Source organism: Amphibalanus amphitrite, unplaced genomic scaffold (genome assembly GCF_019059575.1).
Source record: "Amphibalanus amphitrite isolate SeventyFive unplaced genomic scaffold, NRLGWU_Aamphi_draft 000106F_arrow, whole genome shotgun sequence".
Classification (NCBI taxonomy): domain Eukaryota; kingdom Metazoa; phylum Arthropoda; class Thecostraca; order Balanomorpha; family Balanidae; genus Amphibalanus; species Amphibalanus amphitrite.
The window spans coordinates 786,905-813,802 of record NW_024881601.1 but is presented as its reverse complement, the minus strand read 5'-3'; the positions used below and the strand labels follow the sequence as shown (position 1 = coordinate 813,802).

General features: G+C 50.6%; 3 protein-coding genes and 1 long non-coding RNA gene across 4 annotated transcripts; 1 reads left to right on the top strand and 3 right to left on the bottom strand.

The window, feature by feature from the left end:
• Nucleotides 1–166: 166 nt before the first annotated feature.
• Nucleotides 167–3,537, bottom strand: LOC122380787. The gene is made up of 2 exons (XR_006256384.1): nucleotides 1,566–3,537; nucleotides 167–1,084 (listed from the first exon to the last, which is right to left on the bottom strand). It is a non-coding gene; the product is annotated as an uncharacterized LOC122380787 (long non-coding RNA).
• A 1,724-nt stretch (nucleotides 3,538–5,261) lies between these two features.
• LOC122380786 lies at nucleotides 5,262–10,632 on the top strand. Its single transcript, XM_043364257.1, has 3 exons — nucleotides 5,262–6,078; nucleotides 6,774–6,903; nucleotides 9,204–10,632. Exons 1-3 carry the CDS (start codon nucleotides 5,977–5,979, stop codon nucleotides 9,569–9,571), a joined length of 600 nt encoding a protein of 199 aa, XP_043220192.1. The 5' UTR covers nucleotides 5,262–5,976; the 3' UTR covers nucleotides 9,572–10,632.
• A 2,151-nt stretch (nucleotides 10,633–12,783) lies between these two features.
• LOC122380785 (glutamate receptor ionotropic, kainate 2-like) lies at nucleotides 12,784–19,432 on the bottom strand. Its single transcript, XM_043364256.1, has 4 exons — nucleotides 18,737–19,432; nucleotides 17,299–17,402; nucleotides 14,992–15,559; nucleotides 12,784–14,324 (listed from the first exon to the last, which is right to left on the bottom strand). Exons 1-4 carry the CDS (start codon nucleotides 18,839–18,841, stop codon nucleotides 13,662–13,664), a joined length of 1,440 nt encoding a protein of 479 aa, XP_043220191.1. The 5' UTR covers nucleotides 18,842–19,432; the 3' UTR covers nucleotides 12,784–13,661.
• A 732-nt stretch (nucleotides 19,433–20,164) lies between these two features.
• On the bottom strand, nucleotides 20,165–26,830 carry LOC122380784. Its single transcript, XM_043364255.1, has 5 exons — nucleotides 25,911–26,830; nucleotides 22,619–22,837; nucleotides 21,782–22,016; nucleotides 21,222–21,406; nucleotides 20,165–20,887 (listed from the first exon to the last, which is right to left on the bottom strand). Exons 1-5 carry the CDS (start codon nucleotides 26,429–26,431, stop codon nucleotides 20,518–20,520), a joined length of 1,530 nt encoding a protein of 509 aa, XP_043220190.1. The 5' UTR covers nucleotides 26,432–26,830; the 3' UTR covers nucleotides 20,165–20,517.
• Nucleotides 26,831–26,898: the final 68 nt, after the last annotated feature.

Sequence of the window (26,898 nt, the reverse complement as noted above, 5' to 3'; positions counted from 1 at the left end):
GGAGAGGGAGAGGAAGAGAGAGAGGAGATAGAGAGAGAGAGAGAGAGAGAGAGAGAGAGAGAGAGAGAGAGAGAGAGAGAGAGAGAGAGAGAGAGAGAGAGAGAGAGAGAGAGAGAGAGAGAGAGAGAGAGAGAGAGAGAGTCTCGGATCACGCCAGGCAGCCACATGGGTATCTATTGTTTATTTATTTTCCAGTGATCGCAAGCGTTTTTGTTTGGAACCGGGTGTGATCAGTATTTGACGCATTTCTGTGATCTGTATGATAAAACTGAAAAATAGTGAAATATATTCACTTTAATTCACATATCGCTTTTGATTCATGGTACGGCTGCTTGATTTTGCCACAACATACATACACAGCCGATCTCGGCATGTTTCTGTTCCAGAACAGCAGCTGCAGTGGACACCAAAAATGCATTCATGTTCTGACAACTTACTCCAAAGATACAATTCAAATATTTCACGACGAACTGCTAAGTTCCAGAGAAAGTATTTTCTCGCTCACAGATGCTCAACAAGAAGCGCGCGATTGATTGCAACTAGCACGCTCACGATTTCTAATATAGCGCTGGCCCAAACCTGCCCCTTACATCCAAATATAATATCTTAATTCCAGCCTCTGTCCTATTTATTATTTATTAGCGCACCGAGAGTGAATGATACCACGGCATAGCCGTCATATTACAGAGCACAAATTGCGAGACGACGTTCGAGACCCGTATCGGCGTATTCTTCACAGATCCGGGTGTCTCGCTTTCACTCTCAATCAACCCTGCCACACCATCAACCGAGCCACATCGGCTCCGACCATCTTGATCCCCGCACTGAAATCTGATGGCCGGCCCGTCATTTCATCCTATCCGTCGGCGCGCACTACACCCGAGCTCACCCTAAAGTGCACTGTGCGGCCTTCTTCGGATGACACCTCTGAGCATGGCGCTTGCCTTGCACCTGGATGCTTAGAGCCTCTTGTTCGTGCACGGCCGTTAGCATTTCAGGAGTCGGATGGTCTCGGCGGTGGCGGCGCTGGTCACCGTGGAGCCGTCGGAAGACACCGTCAGCTCGAGCGCCCTCGACCAGTGACCTGTAAAGCAGCGAGTCGCGGCATGTCAAGACGACCGTCACGTTTCAGTCACGAAGGCCGTTATAGAAGTCACGGCGGCCGTCATATGCCAGCCGCGGCGACCATCACATAGCAGTCACGGTGACCGTCACAGGTCACGACGGTCGTCAAATACCACTACGAGCCACGGCGACCACGACGCATAGCTCATAACGTTTCCTGACGCACACTCAGCTATAATAATAGTATATAAGCCTGTACACACATTTCTCACTCGAGAAATCGAAACCCGAACCTGAGACCCATCATGCGTCACGACACTAAGTTGCAGCGGCACCTGCATTAGCAGGCATCCCATCCCGGCAACACAAAAAGTTCTCCCGAGCCACCCACCTAAGGACGCGGTGATGGGTCACAGAATTGCCATCACGTCGCTGATCTAGTGACGAAAAGGGACACAGCTGACCTGTGGACGCGTTGGTTCACACAATTAGGTACTGACCTGGAGATGATGTGATAGTCAATGTCGATACGCGCGCCGCGTGGCTGGCCATCACACTCTGCCACCTCCGGATGACGTTCTACAGCTGGATCGACACGCTGTCTCCAGAACCACCGCCAGAAACAAGCCTGATGGAGGATGATATGATCAAAACTAAAAAACCACAAAGCACACAATGAAGACGACAAAAGCGGCGGCAGGCACATAATGACGATTGACGACCTATAACTAAATCAGCTTATTCAACGTCAAAAAAGGCTGCAAATGTCTATATTTTACTAGTCAAACGCTCGTGATAGGCTGATGTGCCTAGCTAGATGTAGCTTGACTTTCCGAATGTGGCCTAACCCTCGCCCGTATGGGGGGGGGGGGGTCGAACGGACCCCTCCTCGGTTTTTCGCGGATAACTCATAACTCGCATAAAAAAGACGCCGATTGCGACGAAACTTTCAGTACCCTCCAGTTGATCAATTTTACACATGTCCTTGACATTTTATGAACCTGACCCAAATGAACTTTGACCTGTGACCTATTAAGCCCAGCTGCCGAGAGCCATGGCAGCTAGTTGGGGAAGCTACACTCCAGATAGCATATGCAAGTAGTAGCCATTCAGCAAGTCTGGTGGGAGGCACTTTCAGCAACTGTTCAGGCGTTAATTGGATGGAGAGTCTGGGGTGTGTGCGCACCAAAAAGCAGCAACTGCACACTCAGAACATTGGCAAAACCTGGGTAAAGCGAATGAGAGAGGGAGTCAGGAATCAGGCGTGCAGGGGTAGACAGCTGAAACAGGCAAGGAGAGCAGTGGAGACCTGGAGACATTATGAGGAAACATTGGTCTGGGCAGACACCCAGGTTGAGGTGAGTTGTCAAGACTCAATCACCCAGACTCAGCACTGACAGCACCATAAATGTTACCAAATGCTGTGAATAGAATAGTAAGACATTTTATAGGATTGGACCCTGGGGGAACCTCCAGGCTTCCCCCATCGGATAGTTGTCTGTCCAACCCTTAGCAGGGTGGATGTTTGGGAGAGGTGGACAAAGCCCGCGGAGGGCATGTACTTCATGATCGCTATTCGCTACACACATTGCAAGACTTTTTTAATGATATAATAACTCAAACTTATCCATGTAACTTGTCAATTACAGGAATTTGTGGGCTTTTATTCATTCTCAGAGCATCATCTTTTCTGGTGAGTTACTTGAAACACGCATTGCTGCAAGCTCCAAAAGCACAACTCGAAATGGCCAACCACAGCAGGGTCTCAACCTGAAGATGCTTACCAAAGTAGATGCTTACCAAAGTAGAAAGGAAAGAGGCAAAGGGAGCGGGTTGCTCATGGGAAGCAGGAGATTGAGACGCAGAAGAGAAGGAGAAGATCAGGATCATGGCAACAAGAGAGCAGAGGACCAAAATGAATCTGGGTGAGGGGTTTATATAGACTTGACTTCAGGTAGACTACATACTTCGTAGGATAGGTACCTACCTAATAATCCTGATGGCAAATCAATATAAAAACTATTTTGATTTGTATCTCAACTCATTTGAATATGAACTAACCACAGAAAAGAAACTTGACACAAATCCACCCCACCCGGCACAGATAAACTCACAATAAAAATACTTTTCAAAATCCGTTTCCGGTTCCGAGGCCTATCAAAAACAAATCCAACAAAAAATTCATTAAATTTGAAAATGTTTGTAGCCTTGAGCGCCTTGAGTTGAATCCAAAGCCATGCTGAATAGCTTGAAACTTAAAAGTGTTCTCAATCAGTAAAAGAAACGCCGTTAAACCAATCAAATACAAAAACTGGCGTTTGCTAGCGATAGCAGTACAGAAAACTGCGCGTAACTGCGGGTGATAATTATGGTCGGCAGTTTTCAATACCACGTTTCGTAAAGTTCCCGCGTTTATTTTGTTTAAAAACCTATACCAATAGATACAAAATTCAATTTTGTTTACTATCATGCTTGAAATAGACCCCACATCGGTCTTGTTTTCTATTAATATGCCATTAACTCTCACCGTGTGACCTTAGGCGGCAAGGAAGCCAACGCATACCAGACCAAAATAATGCATCTTTTAATTCTTAAACTGCAATAAATCATACATATTTTGGAAGAAAATTGAATTTTTATTTTAATAAGGGGTCTTTGTGAGCCCAATAATGACTAGTTCGCCATCTAGCTATGTTTTCGTCCAGAACTGTTTTGTATTCAAAATTCGAAGTTTTAGAATTAGACGTAAATCTTTTAAAGTTCCCGCGTTTCTTACGTTTTGACATTTTAATATGTTATAATGTAAGCGATTTTGTTAATTTTAGTGAAATATTTAGACCCCACATCGATCTAGTTTTTGAGAATCATTACATATAGTGGAACAGGGTGACCATGGACAGCAATGGTGGTTATGCATTGAATATCAACTAAACACAGTTTCCAACCTTTAAAAGGCAACAAAAGGCACAGAATCTGATAGATAATTCAATTTTGATATTTTTTGACCATGTTGTAAGCCCCACATCACTGAAGTTACTCGACAATTCATGGTAGAGCATTGGCAGGTCCGGTAGGCTGAACAGCTCAGAACCATGGTAATTTCGAAATTCAACAAAAGGGAGTTGGCCTTTGATATTACTTTTTGTCCTTCAATTTTAAATTTTGATTGTGAAAAATTAATTTTGTCCATGAACAATCCTTGCAACTTAAGATATATAATTTTTGAAATGGCGGATATACCCAACAATTTATTTTCGTTAATGCTTCACAGATTCATACATGGCGTGGTCTCTGATCATAAATCAAAAATATATATACAAATAATAAAACTCATTGAAATTTGTTACTTAGTTCTCTTTTTTAGACTTAAAGGGTCAGCTGAAAATAGTGGTCAAAATACCTTAGTGTTGTAATTTCGAACCGGTTTTACCTAGTACTCTATATACCGTGCTTCTAAAACGCAGTTCACACATGACCGTCAGTCTGTCGGTGTCGGGCCCGTCGCCGTCGACCTGACGGCCTGCAGCCCGTCAAACGAAAGTTGATATTTGGTAGCTCCCATTGGCTGCCATATGTTGTGACAGAAATGGCGCACCATTTTCGAGAACGACGCAGATGGGGAAGGGGATGGGATGGGATGGGGGATGGTAGAGGCCGAGAAGTTAAAAATATTCTTTGAATTACAGAAATAAAAGCCCACGCTTTTACATTTTTATGTCAAATAATGCAACAATTTTATTTTAATGAAAGATACATCGGTTCGCTGACTTAAATCAGGGAGCGAATCTCAAGATATCGTGCCGTAATAAACATTTTCATCTCAACAAATGGATAGAAAATGATTTAAATTATCTTAAAAATGCATTTAAGCTCCATGCTGCATGATAACGTTCCTTTTCCTCTTCCTCCAACACGCAGACATTCAAACCGACGGGCCCGTCACCGTCAAAAGTTGAACATTGCTGAACTTTCCAAAGCGACGGCCGTCAGGTCCGGCGCCGGCGCAGTCAGCTGTTGCCGGCCGTCAAACGCTGCCGGTTCACACATGCCCGTCGACCTGACGGCCGTCGCTCCGTCAGTTTCGGCCGTTTTGACGGTGTCGGGCCCGTCACCGGCAGACCTTACGGGCAAGTGTGAACTGCGTTTAACCAGGGATGCGGAGCCGTGGAAATTTCAGACGTCTCCGGCTCCACACTGAAAAAAACTTACACCTAGAGAGTTATTTTTGGAGTTTTTCCACTCCAGTTTGGCGAATAATCACGCACCAATGGCATATAATGATTATGTTTTGTAGCGTATTCTTACTCTCTGCATTGCATTAAGGGCGTTTTTGAAAGTTATTCTTAAACCTGGTACTATAATCATCTCTTTTGTGTTTTAGCAAGTGCTAATTTTATCTTCTAATTTTATCACGTGTCCTTTTTATTCTTTCGGGTTATAAATTCATATCAGTCTCAAAGATGCATGGGGTAATTTTAGCTTATTTCACAGTGATAAACAAGGTCATTGGAATATATTTGTGCTGAACTCCCATTAGATGGTAATAAAATTGACAGCTAGAGTACTTTTATCAAAACTGCATAAAAATAAACCGCCGTGGAGTAATTAGGGTAATTTTTATACTCCATTACGGCTGATAAATTGACACGACAGAATAAAACTATTCTCATGTAGGTGTGAAAATTACTTCATTCGTGATATAACTATCATGTCCGGACAATAATTTTATAACCATGGAGTAATATTATGTGGTAGCATTACTAACATTATTCTTCGGGAGTATTCGGGAGCGTATTTCAAGCAATACTGTATCACTTTCTTGATAATCCTATTCCGTTGTGACGTAACTAATCTAAAAGTGATTAATCTATTCGTCCAGCACAGTATTATTCCAAGAATAATATTTTCGGAATGTCTCTGCAGTTCGCGACCATTCGCGACCGCCATTGTGCTCAAGTCGTCAGAACCAAGGCCTTCTGTCAGAGAACCGAGCAAGCGTCCCAGGCCTCGAAGGTAAGCTGAAATTACTGTATACTTTGTGTTTTGTTAGTATGACCTTACAGTAATCCGTAGTATGACCATACAATCCAAGAAATGCGTTAACGTAGATTTGCGGACGAAGATTTCCACGATGATGAAATTCTTGAAGACAAATTGTCACCCATGACATGCTCAAGGCCATTGAAACCATGGGGGAAACAGCCATGTCAATTACCCTGATTTAGTTCAAGTTGTGATCAAGATTGTTATGTAGAGCTAATAAGTTATAGATTTTGTGATATTTTTTAAACCATGCAACTCACAGTGTAAGTAACAATATAAGCATCTCACTCAGGGACACTGTATGAAAATGCTCCAAATACCTAGGTATGGAAGTGGCGGCTCTAGGTGCTGAAAAATAGGTAGGCAATCACGCCAGCAGGGAGGAACTCGTCCAACATGTTAAGTGCAGGTTCTCTTACCTGGTTGGGCTCCCTTGTCTGCTATCAGGAAAAGGTAGGCATGAGGAAGTTGGGAACCCTAACACAAGACGCACCAACGACAATTTATACAATACAATCAATACATTCAGTTAACAGTGTAGTTGGACTAGCGCATCTTTCAGTCGCAGTAACTTACCTGACCTGACCTTCGACAATGATATAATGTTCACTTGATGTTGCTGGATGTTAAGTCTATTCATTAATGTGATTTTGCGATGTTTCCAGGTGTGGACTGACTTGGGAATGATCATGGGGCTCGAGGAGGACGTGAAGGAGCATGTGCTGCACAAAATCAGACATACCGCGAAGAAGTATGCCCAGACGATGATAAACGTGGAGCCGGCCGACAAAGACGGTGAGTTTTGAGCGGGCACAAGCACACCTTTTCGGATGAGGTGTTCCGCTAGCAACACATCGTGCCGGGGGGGGGGGGATACTCTTTTTCTATATAACTGGGCTCGAGCAGATCATCGTAGACAATATATTCCTGGCCAGGGCTGGAATAATGTTTAGATCTGACTGATTTTTTTAGCGAATGTAAAGTTAGGCCCGAGGTATTTTCGATAAATACGAGGTCAGGCCAAAACATTAGCCAAGACCAAGTGAAGGAAGGTATTTCCCACGCATGCTTCTTCCTGCACGATGGAGAAATGACGTTTCACATATCCCAATGGCGTAATACATTAATAGCAGAGGGCAGGACACCTGTTTATTTTCTTGATGATTTTTTTTTTTGCTTAACCCTCGCCGGACCTATTGGTTTTCTACATACGCGCCGGCCGAGGGGGGGGGGGGGCGGGTACGACCCCCCCCCCCTCGCCGTTTCGCCCCTGGTGGAGCTAGCGCGTCGCGGAAAAAACGAGCGTGTGCGCCGTTACGAGACGCAGAGATTGGTACCCGATTTTAAGGTCCTAGGTCAACCGGTGACCTCTGAGGTCAGGTCAAGTGCCCCAAGGTACGGTTCAGTTTTTGGTGAATAACTTCGCAAAAAACGGCCGCAGAGCGCCGATTTTGGCAGCATCGTGTTCGCCTCGCTCAGGCGCGTCGAATGATATACTTTTTGTCCGGGTCAGGTCAACTTGGGGTGTTGACCTCAGGTCAAGGTCAGGTCAGCACCCCCAGGTCACGAAGTTGGTCGAAAGAGGTCATGTCGCATATCATTCGATTCGGCAGGCCTTCCTGAGTCCATTGGTGCCTTCCCCGACTCGCTAGCTCAATTTGATCAAGAGTTATTGACGAAAAACTAATTTGACCTTGATGACGTCATAAATGACGTCACGCAAGGTCAACATTGCAAAAGTGACGCATCTAACCTTGCAAGGAGTGCATCAAATCACGATTCTGTGTGCTTGAGATAGTTGGAGATCGTTCCCGGCGCCAGAATAGCAGTTTTCATTTTTCCCCATTGACTTATAATGGTGAGGTCACGAAAATGACCTGACCTCATATGACCTTTAGGAAAAATCCGAGATATACGAGTTGTGAGACTCATAATGGATACTAGATCCTGCAAGTTTCATTTCCTTGTGACATCTCCTCTGGCAGTGAGGGCGTTGCGAAGTTGCGACATCTGAAGACCGTGCAGAGGTTCACTTATGACGTCATAGGTCAGTGACCTGACCTGACCCAAAAATGCGGTTGGTGTCAAAAGATGCGGCTTGGATCAAAGGTCAGGTATGCCAAGTTTCAGCTCTCTATCGCCAGCGTGTTCGGAGCTATCGCGAAAAAACCCTATGGGGGGGGGGGGCGGCACCCGCCCCCCCCCCCCCCTCGGCCGGCGAGGGTTAAAGGAAGACTGCCACCTTTTTTACACAAAACGGTTTTCACTAGACCTAACCCACCTATGACCTACCCTGAAGTCTGTTTCCCGAAATTCGGCCTAGTTTTCAAGATATCCGCAATTGGACTTCAGATTAAAGCCATCACAAATGTGTGGAATATGGGAATGTAACATTACCATGTTAAAATCCCATCTCCCACACTTTGTGTGATGGCATCAATGTGAAGTTCGAATGCGGATATCTCGAAAACTAGGACGAATTTCGGGAAACGGACTTCAGGGTAGGTCATAGGTGGGTCAGGTCTACTGAAAACCGTTTTAAACCGAAAACCGTAAAAAGGTGGCACTTTAACGACGGGCGGGACAACATGTTGTACCTCACCTTTGGACAGCCAATCGTCGTTGGTTTTGCTATTAGTCAAAAAGTGTTGTTTAACTCTAGTGATATTGAAAAGTCATGGTTGTCTCCATTCAGGTTGTCTCCATTCATGGTTGTCTTCATTGTCTCCAAATATACCACAGTTACATGCAGTTTGATACCTACTTGCACTCCATACTTAACCATGACAGCGGAACATCGGGTACTAATTTCTTATTTCACTGAAATATTTTAACGACGTATAATTATTTTGTAATTATGCACCACGTTTAGTTGTAAGTGTGTATCGTACTACGCAAACGTACTACGCATCGTACTACGATTTTGAGAGTGAAAAGAAATCAGGAAGAAGCGAAGAATCGTCTCCAGATACTGTAGATGGCATAGCCAGCTACTGTACGAACGCGGTTCCTTGTTTCTCTCCTAGGTTTCCTTTACGTTTATTTGTACGATATGCATTGATGCCAACTGACTGCAATATTCTTTTTCACGGCAGACGACGAGCTGCTAGCTCTACTTGCCTATGGTTGTGGAACAACCATTGGCACCTTGGCGGATCCGAGAAACGGGGTTCGTCAGGCAGGTGAGGAACTATCGGTGGACGGTGTGGTGGTCTGCCAACTGCCGGCCACCAGGTTGGAGACCGTGGCCCTAATGACGGCCGCCCACGCTGTCTTCTACACAAAGTTCACGGGGCCCTGCAGGGCCCTGTTCGAGATTCTTTATACGGAGTGTGGGATTCGATGTAAACCTAGCTGGCTTATCACAGAAGGTGTGGGAGGTTACCCAGGTAGTGTAGAACCAGCATCGGAGATGCCCACTTCGAATGACTGGCGACCTGTGGCTCACCTGTGGTTCAAGTGACTCGTGACTTGTGGCTCACCTGTGGCTCAAGTGACTCGCAACGTGTGGCTCACACTACTGGAGCCTCTGTATTATGACTAATTCAGCTGCGGCGGTCTCAGTACGCCAATGAGTCTCAGTACGTCTTTCATAGCCCAGATCACGCCCGTTTTATATGCCATCCGTGGCGGTGGTTCTGTGCGCAGATGTTATTCGTTAGCCTCAGTGTTAACCATACACGCTCGTTTTATCTGCCATCCGTGGCGGTGGTTCTGTGCGCAGATGTTATTCGTTAGCCTCAGTGTTAACCATACACGCTCGTTTTATCTGCCATCCGTGGCGGTGGTTCTGTACGCAGATGTTATTCGTTAGCCTCAGTGTTAACCATACACGCTCGTTTTATCTGCCATCCGTGGCGGTGGTTCTGTGCGCAGATGTTATTCGTTAGCCTCAGTGTTAACCATAACGCCATTGTGAGTTGTGACATTGAACGTCCTTCCAGTGATTTCGCATTGCGGCCGGCAGAGACGAAGTTTTGCCTCCCAGTTGAGACGCCGCTTCTCAACTAGGAAGCAAAATTACGTCCCTGTCGGCCGCTTAATGCGCCATCACTGGAAGTGCGTCCAAATTAAGATGTACAGCCCTCTGCAAACTGCGTGGTAGGTATTCTTTTTTCGACAAAAATGAGAATAACGCGAATACTATGCTATCGGTCATTCGGAAATCGTAACAGCGAGACGCGCTAGACTCCGCCCCTTAGATTGGCATCATCACCGTATCCATTTTTCATCTAGTTCGGCAACTAAACCCAAAAGTTTATATTTGTCCCCAAAACAAACTTTTGCATTTTGTTGCCACACAAGGCGTATACTTTGTTTATTGATAGACCTAATCGAAGGAGTGGAGCATGGCGCATCTATTTGCAGTGAGTTCCGACCGACTGATAACATAACCTTTGAGTTATTATCGGTTTTGTCGAAAAAAGAATGCCTACCACGCAGTCTGCAGAGGGCTGTACCTGCTGATGCTCAGGTACCATTCGTTAATCAATTGTTGGTGTTTCAATACATTGTTTAAATGCATTCCTTATTTTACACTTGGTCATAATATTATCACATCACCCCGCATTATCAGGGGTGGTACTTTTACACCGGGGCTTGATTTTACCGGGGAGTTACTCCGGGGTAAAATTATCGAAAAAAGGAGTGCTTTTTGGCATGGCAATATTATTCCCCGAATGGGAGTAATTTTAGTATTAAGTTAATAAAATTATCATCTGGTGTAATTTTATCCAAAGATAGCATACTTTTATCCTCCGTCATAAAATTACTCCCTAGCATGAATAATATAAGCGTTCGGATACTTAATATATTCTATATGCTAGTTTTATTCCCCAAAACTCCCCATTTTAGGCGCTTATGCCAGGTCATAAAATTATTCGATTGCAGGAGTGCTTTTTGGCATTCTAAAATTAGAAAATGGGGAGTAAGTTTTTTTCAGTGCAGCTCTGGAGAAAAAATCTGAATCAGAAGTTATTGGCGAAAAACTGTTAGATTCTGTTCGTGACCTGAGATGACCTCGGGGACATAACGAGGGGTTACAGTTGCCATTTTCCGATTCAGTGTGCCAATTTTACTTACATCTCGATGTTAGAGAGTGTCTAGAATAGCGTTCGTGCAAAACAGACGCTTTTCAATTTTCTCCCATTGACTGATAGGTAATGGAGAGGCCGCGATATTGACCTGACCTTAGGTCACCGATATCAAAATTCCGAGATAAACATTTTATAGATAATGTTGCTCTTATCAATCGCTGAAAGTTTCAAGGCAATCGATCAATCGGTGTAGCTATGACGAGCATTCCTATTTTTCTGAGGTGAGGTCACTTGGCGTGACCTGGTGACCTGACCTAAGGCGACCTGGGTCTGAAATTTCCACAACATGTGCGGAAATAATGCACAAACAGGTGTGCCAAAAACGGCGGCGCAGAGCGCCGCCGTTTTTGAGATATCAGCGAAAAACCGCAGGGGGGTGTTCAAACACCCCCCCCGGCCCGGCGCGGGTTAACATGACCCGTTTCGCCGTTTCCATCCTCAGGACATTCAAATCCTTCTCCTCCATGCCGCAACCCATGATCCAGGCTGGACCTGGACGGGCAACTTTATACCATGCGGGCGGCTCCCATTGGAGCGCACTGCAGCTCCTAAGGAAGCACACTCGTAACCGGGTGCAGTGAGCACTTGGGGGGCTGGTCGGCCTGTCCTGTTGGACAGGCTCAGCCCCGGTGACTCACCAAGGTGCCCGCCCAGACCAATGTCTCCCTCAATTCCTATCATCCTTCCGGCGCTGAAATGGTCTGGTCAGACCGAAAGGGCATAGCCCAACAAAACAAACAAAACTCTTTTGACACTCTTTCTGTAATTTGTGCTCAGATTTGACCTAGGGTCAACGCTCCAGCCTGGGCCCAACCCAAGGCGGGGCTAAACTGTGCTCAGATTTGACATAGGCCTGTTAATTGTACACCTTTTATCTCGGAACATTTTTATGTTTCTACAGCTCTGTAGGGCTGACAGCTCTTCCTGCGAAACCTTTTTTGGGTCGAAAATGGCAGAACATGACGTCATTTGCGGCCAACCTATCATAGCCTCTGGAAAAAAAATTGGTCACAATGTGTAAAATGGATGCCCGTAGAGGTCCTGAAAGTTTGGTGGGGATATCTGCAGTCATTTAGGAGATAGCTACGGAAGAGGACAAGGGGCCGTTTCGCCCCCCCCCCCCCCCCCCACGGGACGCGGGTTGAACACCCTTTCAACTCAGGCTACAAGGGCCCTTTGGCCACTGAAGGGCCCTTTCAACCCAGTCAGTCAAGGGCCCTTTTGACTGCGGATCCCCCCTGAGAGAAATCCTAGATACGCCACTGCCTACTAGTTCGTGAAAGGCTTCGTGCTTTGTGAACAAGAGATTTGGGCTGTGCTGTATAAGAAAGCCCTGTTGAAATACTTGTTGAGATCGAAACATCCAGAAGAAAGCAGCACGAAGGCTTCCTCATTGTCGCACAGGGTACTCGCTATATCGTGGCGGCTGTCTGCGCAGTGTGGCTACATGGCTGCAACAGGACCAGTTCGCTGCCGAAGCTGACGATGGCCGGTGGGCGTTCATTTGCAGTGGTCATTCCATTTCGCCGGTGCTCATTTGAGCTCATCCATTAATATCGGTTAATGTCGCCAAGACCACAGACTCGACCATTGGCAGCGATGTGATCACCGATTTACTGAACATCCAGCTCGTGAGAACGTGTATTATCGATCGGTGATACGGACGGACTGCATGGACTGAATGATTGCCGCTTCTTAGAACGAGACTTAGTCTAATATCAATGACAACATACCATTTCCTAGCTAGACATCAAACGTTAAAGACGGTTTAGGCTATCGGTGATCGGACCTCGCGAAGCATTGATCGATCTCAAAGTGCCCCGTTCGGCGTTTCTGGAGACAATGCCAATCTTGTTCGATAGCTGCAGATGATGTGGTACACGATCTACGAAATCGTCCGTACATGTTACGACCTTATGGGATTGGTTCACGAAACCGGATGGTTTGCGGCGTACAGAGGCCACCAGTGCTGGAACTCGCTCCCGCTAAATTACTTATCTACAGGGTGAACTTGTGATCCCAGTGATACCGATCTGAACCGTCTTAGGGAAGGCTAGTGACTAGTGAGAATAGCCACCCCTTCCCCCTAAAATAGCTACACCTGTCTGCCATATAGCTCTTCAATGTCGAGACTCGAGAAGGTAAAATAACTGGCCAAAAATATCGTGTCTCCCTTTCGTACTTCACACTTTCGTTATCTGCACACAGCCTGCTTGTAAGTACCATCTAAGGTCTAGGCACTATCCTTTTTATCTGATATATGATAATGATCTAGGTGACACGGTACATTTCTACAGAAGGTACATTTGTGCTGTTCGCTCCAACACAGAAGGTTGCCAGCGTACTGAAGACGCTCGTCTAGCTTCTGCTGCGGCTGTCAGATATTTTTCGCCAGGCCGTTCTCCCTGTTCTCTCTCAGCGCCTGTGCTAGCCGCGTCGCTTGTCCTCCCGCCCGCGTCAGTCGAACTTGCCGTTGGCCCTGTGCCAGGCGTTGCGGCGCCGGCCGATGACGGCCCGGGCCGACGGGTCGATGTACTGGTGCCAGCCCAGGTCCTCGGACGGCGGCGACGGGGGCCAGGGGATCTGTCTGGGCTGACACCGGCGCCAGCCGCACTCGGCCAGCACCCAGAGCAGCGCGGCGGCCGTGCCGAACGGCACCACCAGCAGGATGGCCTGCAGCTGGTCTGCGCCCAGCGACGGCGCCGCTGCCGCCTGCTCGCAGACAAAGCTGCTGACAAAGTGGCGCTTCCAGAGCCGCTGCAGCAGGCCCGACTCGGTCATCTTGCGCAGGGCGCGGTTCAGCGCCGGCTTCTGCGGCAGACCGCGCCGCGCGCCCACGTACGCCGGGTTGTGCTTGTAGTTGACCTCCACCACGGGCTGGTACAGACAGGAGCGCTCGCGCAGGTAGTACACCAGCCGGTCGTAGTCGAGATAGAGCACGGCGTCGTCAGGCACGACGTCACGGCCCTGACTGGCCATCAGCGACATGTCGAGCACGTTGTCGTTGTGGATGATTCGCCGGTACAGGGCGCGGTACGCGGCGTCTGAACTGAGGCGCATCGCTTCCACCGAGGCCGATGTTTTGTCCACTACCAGCGGGTACTGTGTCTGCGTAGCTACCTGGAGGCAGCAGGAGACTGCGTCAGTGACAGAGGTGCTGGGCGGGAACAATTGTCGCCGCCGGAGGCGGAACCGTGTGAGAGCTTGGGACTACAAACAATTAGGCATAAACTAATTTCCGCTTACTCTAGTTGCGTAGATTTTCTCCTCACCTAGTATGACATCAATGCCATATCAATAGAAGCATCTGCGTTCCAGAGCGGCACATCAGGCAGCTCATTGAAGCTCTGACCGCCCTGACATTGACCTTCACCCGAATTCACCGCAAATTTAGCTCATTGCCTGTGATGTGGCGGGGTGAACCAGTTGGCGCGAAACGTGGCGTGCGTCACAATAGTATGATGGTAGGATGTACACCTGCGCCATATTGAGCTCGAATGCCAAGCATGCAAATGGGAATGTCGTTGGAAGTCGCGTGGGAGAGCGACATTCGGACGATGTGATCGTTAGACAATGGAAAGAGCCATCCGTACAGCACTATCGCGTGTCAATTTGGTATTATTTCAGGCTGCATGTTGTACCCCAGTGGGCGCTTTGAGAGCCATTCGTGCCTGATGGCTACAAATGACGAAGTCGGGAATGACCCATAATCAAATGGACGCCTTGCGTTGGGCGACGCGCGGACATAGGACACTGAAATGGCGACCGGCCGGTCTGCCCGACTGACCTGGTCGACCGAGCTGAGGAGCGGCGAGACGTTGGTAGCGGTGAGGAACGAGGCCAGCTGAGCAGTGTAGGTGGCGTACACGATGATACACATGGCCCAGTGGCTGATGACCACGATGCGGCCGGCCGCCGACGCCGGCGTGCGCACGTAGCCCTGCATCATGAAGCCGCCGTAGATGGAGAGCAGGCAGGCGCCGGGGCTGTAGTCGCGCCGGCTCTCTGGCGGCTCGGAGCGGCTGGCCCGCAGCACCAGCCACAGCACCAGCGACACCACCAGCAGGGTGGCCAGCAGCGACAGCCACACGTCCACACCCAGCGGCTTGGTCAGCGCGCCCAGCATGCTCTCCGTCTGGAAGCGGGACGTCTGGCGGACGAACAGCGCGTTCCAGTAGGTACGGATGGGCACCTCGTCGAGGAAGTCCATCACCTGGAGTCGGGAGGGGTTGAGCGCGAACCAGGAGAGCGCCAGGTCGGCGCCGCCGTCCTGCAGCTGGCGGATCATGCCCGTCCAGCTGCCGTTCTCCAGCTGCACGCCGAACTGGGTGCCCTGCAGCCACTCCAGCTGGTACCTGCCGGTGAAGAGGGTGTTATAACAGGCACTGCGCTGTCGCTCTTATCCACTGAGAGCGGATGAAGATAGTTTGCTTCAGTTTCTCACTTATACATAATGTGTGTTTGAAAGGTCAAACTTGGGCTACAAAAAGCTTCACCGATTGGTGCAAGAAAAAAGAAACTCGAACAGTAAGTGCTCACAATGCAGGTTCTTCCAAACGATAATAGCCGTTTTCACGACGGGCTATCCGGCTAGTGCACCTAATTTGACCAAATCTGCACCTAATCTCTTTTACAGCAAGTATCTTTATTTTATGAATTTATTTCAGTGTTTTAATCGATGATACTCTCTCATGACAAAGCAGGCCTATAAGCAATTAGTGCAACCCTAGCTGATAGCTACTAAGAGACACACTGAACCTAATTTGACCAAATCTGCACCTAATCTGCACCAGATGTGCACCAAAGGTGTACCAGATGGCCGTCGTAAAAACGGCTATCATCACTATATTCATCTTTTCTGAAAACAATATTGCATTCACATTCATGTCCTTCTTTGTCATGCTCAATAAAACAACGAGTAATGTGCCGTAGATTACTTTCCTAGCCGTCATTTCCTGTATAGTAGAAACTCGCCGCACTTCGATTCGTCATCATTCATCAATCTGATAATACCAGCACTGAACCGCCCATGTCACACATTCTTCCATTGTATTCTATTGTCGCCCTCTTCTATGAAGGTCCCGTGTGGTTGTTAATTTAGAAGTACAGCTGCGTGCCCTCTCACGCACTGAAGCTAACCGACTTCCCCCAATAACACCGTACCGACACGTCGTGCTTAATTTACTCGAGGTGGTCGTGCGTCTTTGTGCCTTGCTGAGACGCAGGAAAGGCGATTATGGAGCCTTTCGATTACCGGCATAGCCTCTGCTCCTTTATACCTATATTGGAGTACTGTCAATGCCGACCGGAGCGTTTAACGAGTTGCGCCACGTCACCGAATGCTCGTATTCGCCGGGAGTGTAACCGGCGCAGCCCGGTGGTGACAGCCCTGTATCCCAGAAGTGTGTTCGGTCGGCTTACTATGAAGGTCGTGGCAGACACTGCATCACGTTCGTATCGAACGTGACGTGTGCGTGGCGCGTGCGACTGCGGGCCTCGCCGTGTTGCGGTCTGATGGCATGGCATCCAACAATCTGAGTGGACCGGTTCCATTACCGCAATGCAATGCACCAGATAGGCTTATCCGGTCGGCTACTTACCCGAAAGCAGTTATCCAGCAAGGGCCGGGCATAGAGTGTCAGGGAACTTAGGGGCTAGGGCTATTGTTCCTTCCCTCCTCCCTCTTCCCTGTCTATTTTCTATGCGTTTGTGTCGACCCTCACCTTCCATCCTATTGGACTGAAACTTGACAAAAATTTCCTCCAATTCAATGGTTTATAAAGCTAGACCTGCTAAAGTAGTCTCAAATGCGTTCCACATATCTACAATCGATTTTGTCGACATTTCCACTTATTATTTTCAAGCAAGCAATATTTCTGACCTCAATAGACAAATGCCCAATTGACGACCGAATCCGTCGGTCGGTCGGACCGATATTTACTTCAGCTGATCTACATTCCTACCTTTGACCAAAGAGCCCTCCAACCTCCATCCAGTCGTGCCGTCTTCTCCCCTCCCTACCGAACCCACACACATACACACACACACACACACGAAGTTTATTGGCAAAGTGTGACTGGTTGGTGGCTCTCACCTGAAGCCCACCTCCTTGGCCAGAACCTTGAGCACGTCGATGGCGTAGCCAGCGCTGGTAACGTTGCCGTCCAGCCCAGTAGTGTGGTACGTAAAAGGCGGATCCTGTCGGGAATCGAACCCGCAACGTCAGCCTCAGGAGCGAGCGCGGATCGACGGGCGACGGGATATGCAAACATTATCTGTAGAGAGAACCGTGACTGCAGAAACAGACACTGGTCTGCATTTCTCTCGTTTTCACGATTAAAGGGACCCTCCCACCTTAACATTAGATTTGAGTTGAGATAGCCAAAATGGGGTCCCTGGCTCACAATTACCGGTTTCGGCACTCACAACATCGAGAAATGCCTTAAATCGGAAATATTGAATTTCAAAATTGCAGCATTTTGATTCAGAGGGGCTAATGCTTAGGAATACCCCTCTGAATGTGTGACGTCAGTGCAAATATCTAACGATTTTTAAATGTTTGACTAAAACGTTTTGTAGCACGCGGTGGTATATGCTATTTGCGCGCAACATCTGCCGCAAACGCCGCACTTCTAAAATCAAGTCGCTAGAAACAGCGGAGATCCCAAAAAAGTAAACAAAAGTAAAAGTCTAATATCTTGAAAACCGGTGAATATTTTTCGATGAAATTTGGTAGATATTCGTTTTCGCTCTTTCTGAACCGAGCGACATCACCTTCATGCCAATTCATAAACTTTTTTGAAGGTGGGAGGGTCCCTTTAACAATAATGTAAAAGCAGCAAAAAATAGCGTCTCTGGCAGTCGCCCACTTCCTCCCGCAATCACATTTTAAACTGCGGCACAGCTAACCGCAGGCGTCGTCAGTGCTGCCATCTAGGATCAGAGATAGCAAGCGTAGGCTGCCATGCGGTGCAGCATCACTTCAGGCGTTTACACTAGCGACATCTATCGAGAAGAATGTTAATATGCACGGGCCTGTTGCATTTCGGGTGCGGTACGGGTGTCATGCATGACGCTAATGGAGATTTTGACGATCATATGGGCCTTGACACTTACGGACAGGGTTTTGACCCATTTTGTAAGGAATGAGCGGGTGGGCGGATGACTACCCCTCGGAGATAGGTTATAGGAGATAGGAGATAGGTTAGACCCTATATTGGTGACGTTATATATAGGAGATATAGGTATAGGAGATAGGTTAGATCCTATATATAGTGGGTAAAAAAAAATCAGCGAGAAGTGAGTGGTAGGTAAACGGTATTCTAATCCTCGCTTAAATGTCTATCTTAATTCTTAACTGTGAAATGATTTTTTTTTTGCCATTAAAAATAACGCCACCAGAGGACTTTATTACAACAATGAGAGCGCTGTTTAAGTGTTTGGCTACGTGACCCTGGCGCCGAGCTTGATGGACATTAATGATTAAATGATTACGATAGGTGTTGCTTTTTTTCGACGGCCATTTGACTCACCTCTCCAACGAGTACTCGCAGAGTGGTCATCGCCTCCGGGGCGGCGCTCGGTGGTGGTGGTGACTCGGCCGGGCCCAGACACTGTAGACTGGCCGGACACGTCATCGGGAGCTCGGCGAGAAACGGTCGGTACCGTCAACACCGCGCCATTTGTCTCCACACGAATACAGAGACTCGGTCAGTAGCGGGCGCCGGCGCTACACTAGGGCTCAGAGACGTGCAGGGACTGGCTCGGACCTCAAGATTGTCGAGGCTCTGACACTCGGTGACACTTGGGTCAATCCGAAGAAAATTGCGAGCGTTTGGTAATGACTTTCTTCGTCGCAGGGAGAGATCGCTCTCTTGCTGTGACGGTTTATGCGTTTTCTCCACTCAGTATTGCTTCGTTTCCTCAAGTTGGTGCTGCGTTATTTCTTTCCCGGCCCGCGGGAGTTTCGCTTTATCGTCAGACGGTCTCTGTTCTCATTCCTGCAAACCAGTTCGGAGCTCTCGGACGAGTCTCCAGACTTCCGCTGATTCCTTCTCTGCTGCTCCGTCAGCGGAGCATTTAGCTGGGGGTCCGGGAGCAGGGAGCTCCGTCCTCCGTCCTCCGGCCAGCCGTCGGTAGTTGCACCTGCGGCCACCAGGCGGCACTGCCGGCAGCCCCAGCGGTGCGCTGCACCCGAGTGGCCGTCCAGCGGCTCACTGCGCGGGCACAATCGGCCCCTCCCTCTCCCCAGGGCATAGGTGCGCCGCGCCGACTCCGCCCTGCCTCAGCCAATGACAGGCCTGTTTTCGAGTGGGCCACTGATAAAGCCAGGACAATGAAAACGTCACCAGGTAATAAACGCCGTGCGTGTCGATTGACGACTTCGCCGTTCACAGCAAGCGCGATGTTGATGTGAAATGTGAGCTCTGCAGAAATAGTGAAGTCTGTTGATTTGCTATCGATTTCTTGGCCATTTTCCTATTTGTGCCAAGTGTGCGTGAAATTTGTTGCGTTGGCCGTTGGGAAATGGGAATTACATATTTTCAAGCGTCATTTATGTTTTTCGTTGAATGTTGGGCCTTTTATCGATGCTTGCTATCAATTCAATGTGAAGTGTTTGGATGAATGGATTGAGAGAGGCAGAGTCTACGCTAATGAGTGTTGCATAAACCTTGTGCAAATCGTGTGAGCTAAGCGTGTCCCGATACTGAGACAAATTCTTCAACACTCAGCGACATCCCTTTTCAACCTCGCCAGTTATTCTATGGGCAATGTAGTAAATTCAAGCACCACCATGGTCCATCAAAACCCTGCATCGAACGCCTTAGAGACTCAAATCTTCAGGCTCCAATGATAAAAAGACACCCATAGTTGGTCAGCAGCGCTGATGCAGCAGATAGAAGAAATAATATCAATATTCAATATCACATCTAAAGAGGGCTGCGAAAACTGATTCGATCTCAAGATGTGTGCGGTTTATTTAAAAAGACACCAATCTAGTACACAATTAGCAAGTAACTCATGGGAATCAACAGCAGTCAGTATGCATTGTAAAAACACGATCAATTCACCCAAAACAAGCAAACGGAACATAACCTTCTTGTTAAACGTGCAAACGAAACCCACAGTCATTCACAACCAACCGAACGTCAAGCAACAGCAACATATGAGAATACGGAGGCAGCCATTGTCTCCTCAGCACAGCTGTTCAGCGGGGTGTGCCATCTTTCAGAGCTGATCGGTGTGCTGGATGGAACCCCCGATTCCTCACAGCTGTGCGGGGTGCCTGAGGGGGTGCTGGGTCCCCCTCCATTTAGAGTTGTGCGGGGTGCGGCGTCACGCCCGCCCGGCACCTATCCAGCAGCAGGCACCAGTAGTCTCTGCGCATGCTCAGGATCTCGGCCTCGAGCCGCGTCTTCTCTGCCTCCCAGTGGTGTTTCTCTCGCAGCTGGCGCAGCTCCAGCTGGTGCCGCTCGCGCAGCTGCTCCATCTGCAGCCGGTGACGGTCCCTCTCCAGCTGGTCGGAGAGCGTGTCTCCGGGAGCCGCCGCCAGGGGCGCTGTCGGCGCCGCCGGCCGGGCGGACGGAGAGGCGGGCCGGCCGCCGCCCGACGAGGGACGGCTCTCCGGGTCCACCACGGTGATACTGACGTCACAGCCCAGACGGTCCCGCGGATCCAGCATGCTGCGGAAAACAAGACCGGATCGGTCGAGACTTCGGAGACACGAGAGGCAGAGTATGCTTATTGCTGACCGATCCATTTCGAGCTATTTACGATTTTTGTCCTGAAAGTTTTATGATTCTTTTAAAGTCGTTAGACATTACGGTATTTTACTTTTATGGTGTTTACGCCACTTACCATACTTTTCGCTTTAAAGGTTCTAATGGGCACTTTACGTAGTTGCTGTTCAATAAAAGGATTCAGGGTCATCAACAACGAATGCATTGACTTTAATGCCTGTGGGCTGCGAATCGTGCATTAGAAGGGCAGTATCCGAACAGAGTTTGTTCATCTCACCTCCCCTCGGCCGTCTCTTCCTCCTCGGACATCAGCCCCTCGTCCGGCTCGTCGGACGGAGTTGTCGGCCGTCGCCGCATGGCGGCAGCACCGTTCGCGGCGCGCAGCGGAGGTGGCGCCGGCGTCAGCCGCCGCAGCTGGTTCAGAATCTGCTCAGGCGACATTCGCTGGGACCGGTGGCTCGCCTGAGGTCAGAGAGGATGTAGTAGGTTAGTGCCTCTAGTGTTGTGGGCGTTAACAATGAATCCAAATGTCTTCCAATGAGTTCGAGGGGAAATCGGTTAAAAAAGTCGAAAAGGTATCGATAAAGAATTGCCAGTAATCGCTATTACGCCTTTTCCGAAATGTCCATCACATGAAAACTCTCATCATTCAACGAAACGATAAAAATATCATGAAGGAAAGGAACGTTCTTCAACCCATAATAGAGCCGATCGACGCTCTTCCCCCCCCCCCCCTCCACGGAAGTTCATTGAGCACCCTCGCCTTAGCAGTCGGCGCGTCCTAAAGCCCCAATCAACAAACAACAAACAACAAACCCTCCCCTTCCAGCGACATACCGTGAGCGGCCTCTCCTCCACGTCAGCCCTGATGCGTTTGTAGAGCGGCACGTCGTCGCTCTCCTCTACCCCGTGCGCCTCCCGGTAGCTGGAGAGGAACGCCTTCATGTCCTCGAGTAGGGCGTCCTCCGTCACCTCCTCCTTGTTCCGCAGCTTCAGCGTCTTCATCAGGTCGTCCTTGCGCTGCTTCACGAAGCGCCGCCACACGCCCTTCACCGTGCTGATGCCCAGGTTCCTGTCGGGGACCGTAGTATGGTGTCAAGCAGGGGTTGTATCACGTTGAATGGATGACGTGACGTCAGGCAAGATATGGGCGTCAGGTAGGGTGAGCAGTGAGAGGACGTAGAGCGTTGCACATGAACCTCGGCACAGCGGGGCCGGAATCCTCCGTCCCGAAAGTACCAACGTAAAAACATTTGTTTTCAACTGAGTTGGTTTATTGAATTGATTGACTAATGGGCTTAGGTCAATCCAGACTAGTGATGTCAATTACGGAAAATCGGAATACCGATACCAAACCAAATACCAACCAAAACCGTGGAGAAATACCGAAACCAAACCAACTTGGGAACATGAGGAAAATACCAACTTTTTACCTATCTCTTAGCCTCTTAAACATTAGCGAGGGTTCATGATACCAACAAAATACCAAACACATTAGGATTGAAACACCAAATACCGAGTTGGTATCGGTTTGGTATCGGTATACCAAAAAGTTGGTATCCGACTGACATATCTAATCCAGACACAATGAGCACCGTCTACGTTTACCTATGTTTTATTTATTCACAACAAATGCTACCATCTATTCCTAGCAAAATGGCGTCTGTCACCGACCTGCCAAACTTGCGGTTGTACTCTGTGCAGATCTCCACCCAGGTCTTCCGCTTCTGCCGGAGTGCCGGGGAGTCGAGCCGGGTGCTGCCAATGATGTCGTAGGCCCGAAAACACTGCATGATGAGGTAGTGTTTGTCGGCGCTGGAGAGGATCTCGGCTGACCGTCGGCCGGCGGCCTCCTCTGCCGAGCCGCCGGAGTCGGCCGACGGAGTGTCCACCCTGAGGGCGGAGAGGGGGGGGGGGCGAGTGAGCGGAGAGGTCAGGGAGGGGTAGGGCAAGCAGGTCTGGTATCAATGGCAGGGCGGGGTAGGGAGAAGCAGTGGTCAACTGTCGGCACAAATCAGGGCAGAGTGACGGCAACAGTGGAAGCAGGCACGTCAGGCTAGGTCTGGTCAGGGTGAGGGTACGGGAGCAATGGCCAGGGCTAAAACTGCTGCAAGTGAGCACAAATCAGGGCAGAGTGGGTGAGGGGACCGTGAAAAGAGGCACGTCAGGTCAGGTCAGGGTTAAGTAGAAGAAAAATATGCGCAGCTCAGAGCCAGGACCGCACGCAGGCCAGGTCAGGCCATATCAGATATAAAGAACAGAACCTGTCAGTGAACGGTATAGACCATGAATCGAGTACGTGACTTCAGCCGTCAAGTCTGACCGATGCGTCGGCCGTCGGACCGGTCGATCGCCCTCGGATGGACATACTTAGTCGAGCATACGTCCCGCTCCGCTGCCCCCTCCCCCTCCCCCAATCTATCTGTGCATGCCGATTGCCGGATGGCCAACCGGCCAGCGCTGAATGTCATGTATAGCCAATGAGGGGCCGGAGGTTTGCCGAACGCTGCCGGCCAGCCGGTTCGACGTGATATCCTGCCGCTGTGCGTCCCAGGATCAGGAATCAGTGGAGGGCTCAGGATAGCCTAAAGGGAAACGTCTCGGCGCCGCTGTGTTTGAAAAGGATGGCGACCATTCTGCCGTAAGAACAAAGCCCGACGTAAGCGTTTTTGCCTTTGCACGGCAACATTGCCTGTCCTCATGTCAAACGCTGCCAGTCAGCCGAGCCCGTGTCCACACCCCGTCCCCCATATCCCAGTCGTCCAGCTGCCCAAAATAGGGACACCTCCCCGTACCGGAATCCAGTTTCAGCAGAGATCCGTGGTCGCCGGCCGTTCCCCCGTCGGTGGCTCGGTGACCGGCGGTGACCGTTCAGGGGGGGGGGGGGTCTGGGCGCCAGCCGGCCGGCCCGGACCGGCTCCGGTCTGTCGACTGGCCGCCGGCGGCCCGGCGCCCACCGACCGGCGACCGGCCCGACCGGACGCCGACCGTCCGACCGGCAGCCGCACCGGACGGCGGCGGTCAGTCAGTCGCCCGCGGCGCCGGGTGCGGGCGGTGCCGGGAGACGGCACAGCAGTGCCGGTAGACGGCAGAGCTGCTGGGGAGGGGCCGGGTGCGGGCTGGAGATGATGAGCGTTGCTGACCACTGGGACAGGGACAAACCAGGAGTGGAAAATATGAAGAAACTGCGTGCTGGCTCAGGAGTTTAATCTCCATTCAACAGCAGAAAACAAATGAATGCAATCCGGTACTATCGGAAATGTGTTTCTGCTCTGAATAAACATCCTGGGGCCAGGGCAGTTTCAAAGCTTTCAACTATGCTTTCTACTCACATCCCGGACGACAGAAGCACTAACATTATTATGCCAATACGGATGAATATCATGAACATATGATGGTCCCTTCGCGACTCGCGAGGTCGTATGGCGCTTACGATGGCGGGGCATCTGATGGCAGATAACCGCTCTATTCCGTTTTCGGCACAGAATATCTGCTGGCATTACCACCAACCCCCCCCCCCCCACGACACCAGACACCGACACACGGGAAAGGAAGGGACTCCTATCGCGGCGGGGGCCCACATCTGCGGCCTCCGTGCCCAGGCAGCCGCCGGCGCTGATCCCGTCCCGACTCGGGTCCGCCCGCCGTCCGTCCAGGCGCGGCGAGCAGCTGCCCGGCCGCCGCCGGCGGCGGATCCCGCCGGCAGTCCGACCGCGACGGGCCGGCATCCAGACGCGCCGCCGGCGCTGACGGCGTCATCGTCCGCGGCGGCGGCGGCGGCGGCCGTCAGGTGCGGCCGCCGCCGGCAGCGCGGCGGTGACGTCAGGGCAGCTCCGCGGGGCGCGGGCGGGCGCCGGGCGCCGGCCGGAGCCGGTCCAACACGCGCCCGCAGTGACCACCGCAGGGAGGCCTCAGAGGCGGCCAGGCTGGCCGGTCGGCGAGCGGTGCCCCTGCGGCCTGCACAGACCGGGGTTTTACCAAATATGTCGCAACGGGTTATTGCCCGTGCAATGCGAAGTCAAGGGTAGGAATTTCCATCATATTCCTACCAAACCATTCCTAAAGCATGCACGACATTTGGGTAAAATATAATAAACGTAAAAAAGGTTTGATGCACGGTCGATAAGGGTCATCTTGATGAGAAGATCCGTATAACCACGTCACGTCACATTTTCAGCATTCCGATAAAGCCGTCATCTGAGTGATAGGCATAGGCCCGACTCGAATACGGTATGGGCTATGGTCTCTGGCACAAACCCGTCGTTTTGAATCGGTACAATTGCTATCCAAGGCACCGCCGTTCGGGCTCACTTGGATGCACTTCTTTCCGAAGGTTGTAAAAAAAAAAAAAACATTGACATGACGAGGCCCATGGCATCTAACAGACAGCTGCATGCAACAAATATTATTTTTGAGGGTGGCACTTAGTAGACTCCGCGATGTGTAGGCTCCGATCAGTTTGATTTATTGCACCGACCGGCCCATACTGCGGGTCATATCGTCCGGCTGGTGAACGCTGCGTGCACCACGAATATCTAAAAGTCGCTTATTGAATTTACTCGTGACTTTTGCCGAACGGACAGTAGGAGCCGGTTTGGAAATGCGGCAATCTAACGTAAAACGTGCGACGTCCCGATCAAGAAATGAACCGGCAATGTCCCACAAGATACGTTCGACATTTAGACGGAATATGGTTCAAATAATGAATATCGAAATGGAACAAAACGGAAGGGACACTTCTCCGCTAACCGATTCCTTCTTTTGAGTGACATTGACGTGACTTCACAGTTTTTTTTTTCAAAAGTGGGAGGGGCAGCAAACAGCTCAAGGAATTCAAAGAAATGATGCATGTGGTCATTAAGCGTATGCATACCTATTACCTACTGAGGGATCCAAGCCAAACTTGACGCCACCAATCCAGCCCCCCCCCCCTCTCAACTACGGGCCGTCCCCAGCTGAGACCTACCTGGGTGGCGTGGGTGGCGGCTCGTCTTTGACCTCGACCTTCTCGACAGCCTCCTCAGTCCGACGAGGCTCCTTGGGCTCCGGCTCCCCTTCGTCGACCGGCGGCGCTCCGTCCGGGACCCCGCCGCCCTCCTCGCCCGGGTTCGACTCCAGCCACTCCAGCAGCTTCTGGAACATGAGCTCGTTAGGCACGGCGCTGTCGGTAGCTTCCTCCAGCGCCAACTCCTCGCGACTCTCGCGCCGGAACTGGATGCTGTGCCGCTTCCACAGATCCTTCAGCTGCTGCACCGTCTTGCCGCTGCCCGGGAAGCGCTGTCCGAACTGGGCGGCAATCTCGGTCCAGGCACGCCGCTTGCTGTAGACGGCTCGGTCGTCGATACGCACATCGGTCACCACGGACCAGCGCTCCATCACCTGGGATAGCAGAAACGTGCGCATTGCTGCCGTGAACTTCTCCGAGGGCCGGCGAGGCGCAGCGCGCAAAGGCTCCATAGGCGCAGTCTCCTGTTCGCCAGCGTCCATGGTGACGGCACGCGCTGGTTTGCGGCCGCACGCCGGGCCGGCCGCCCCCGCGAGCGCCGCGAACGCCCCGGGCGATCCGTCCTGCCGACCGCGTCTGGCGCCGGCCGGCGGCGGCTGAACCGCGCCCGCCGATTGGCCGGCGCGATGAGAGGCGGCCGGTGATTGGTGGAGCCGGTGAAAGGTGCCGCGGGCGCCGTCCGGCGGATGGAGGCCGCGGCGGGAGCGCGCCGGTAGCCGAGGGCGAGGCAAAAACGCCCGGCGCGGCCCGTCCGGCCCGGCGCAGCGGCCGGCGGGCTGGCCTTGCGGAGCGCCCGGCGCCGCGCCGGTGGGAGGGGCTGCCCGAGGCCCGTCACAGCTCCCAGCCCGCGGCGGCGAGAGCACGGCACACGGAGCCACCACGGGAGCCTGCCGGAGGATGGAGGCGCTCAGAGGGTATGGTCGGAGGACGTGGTTCACCATCGGGGTGT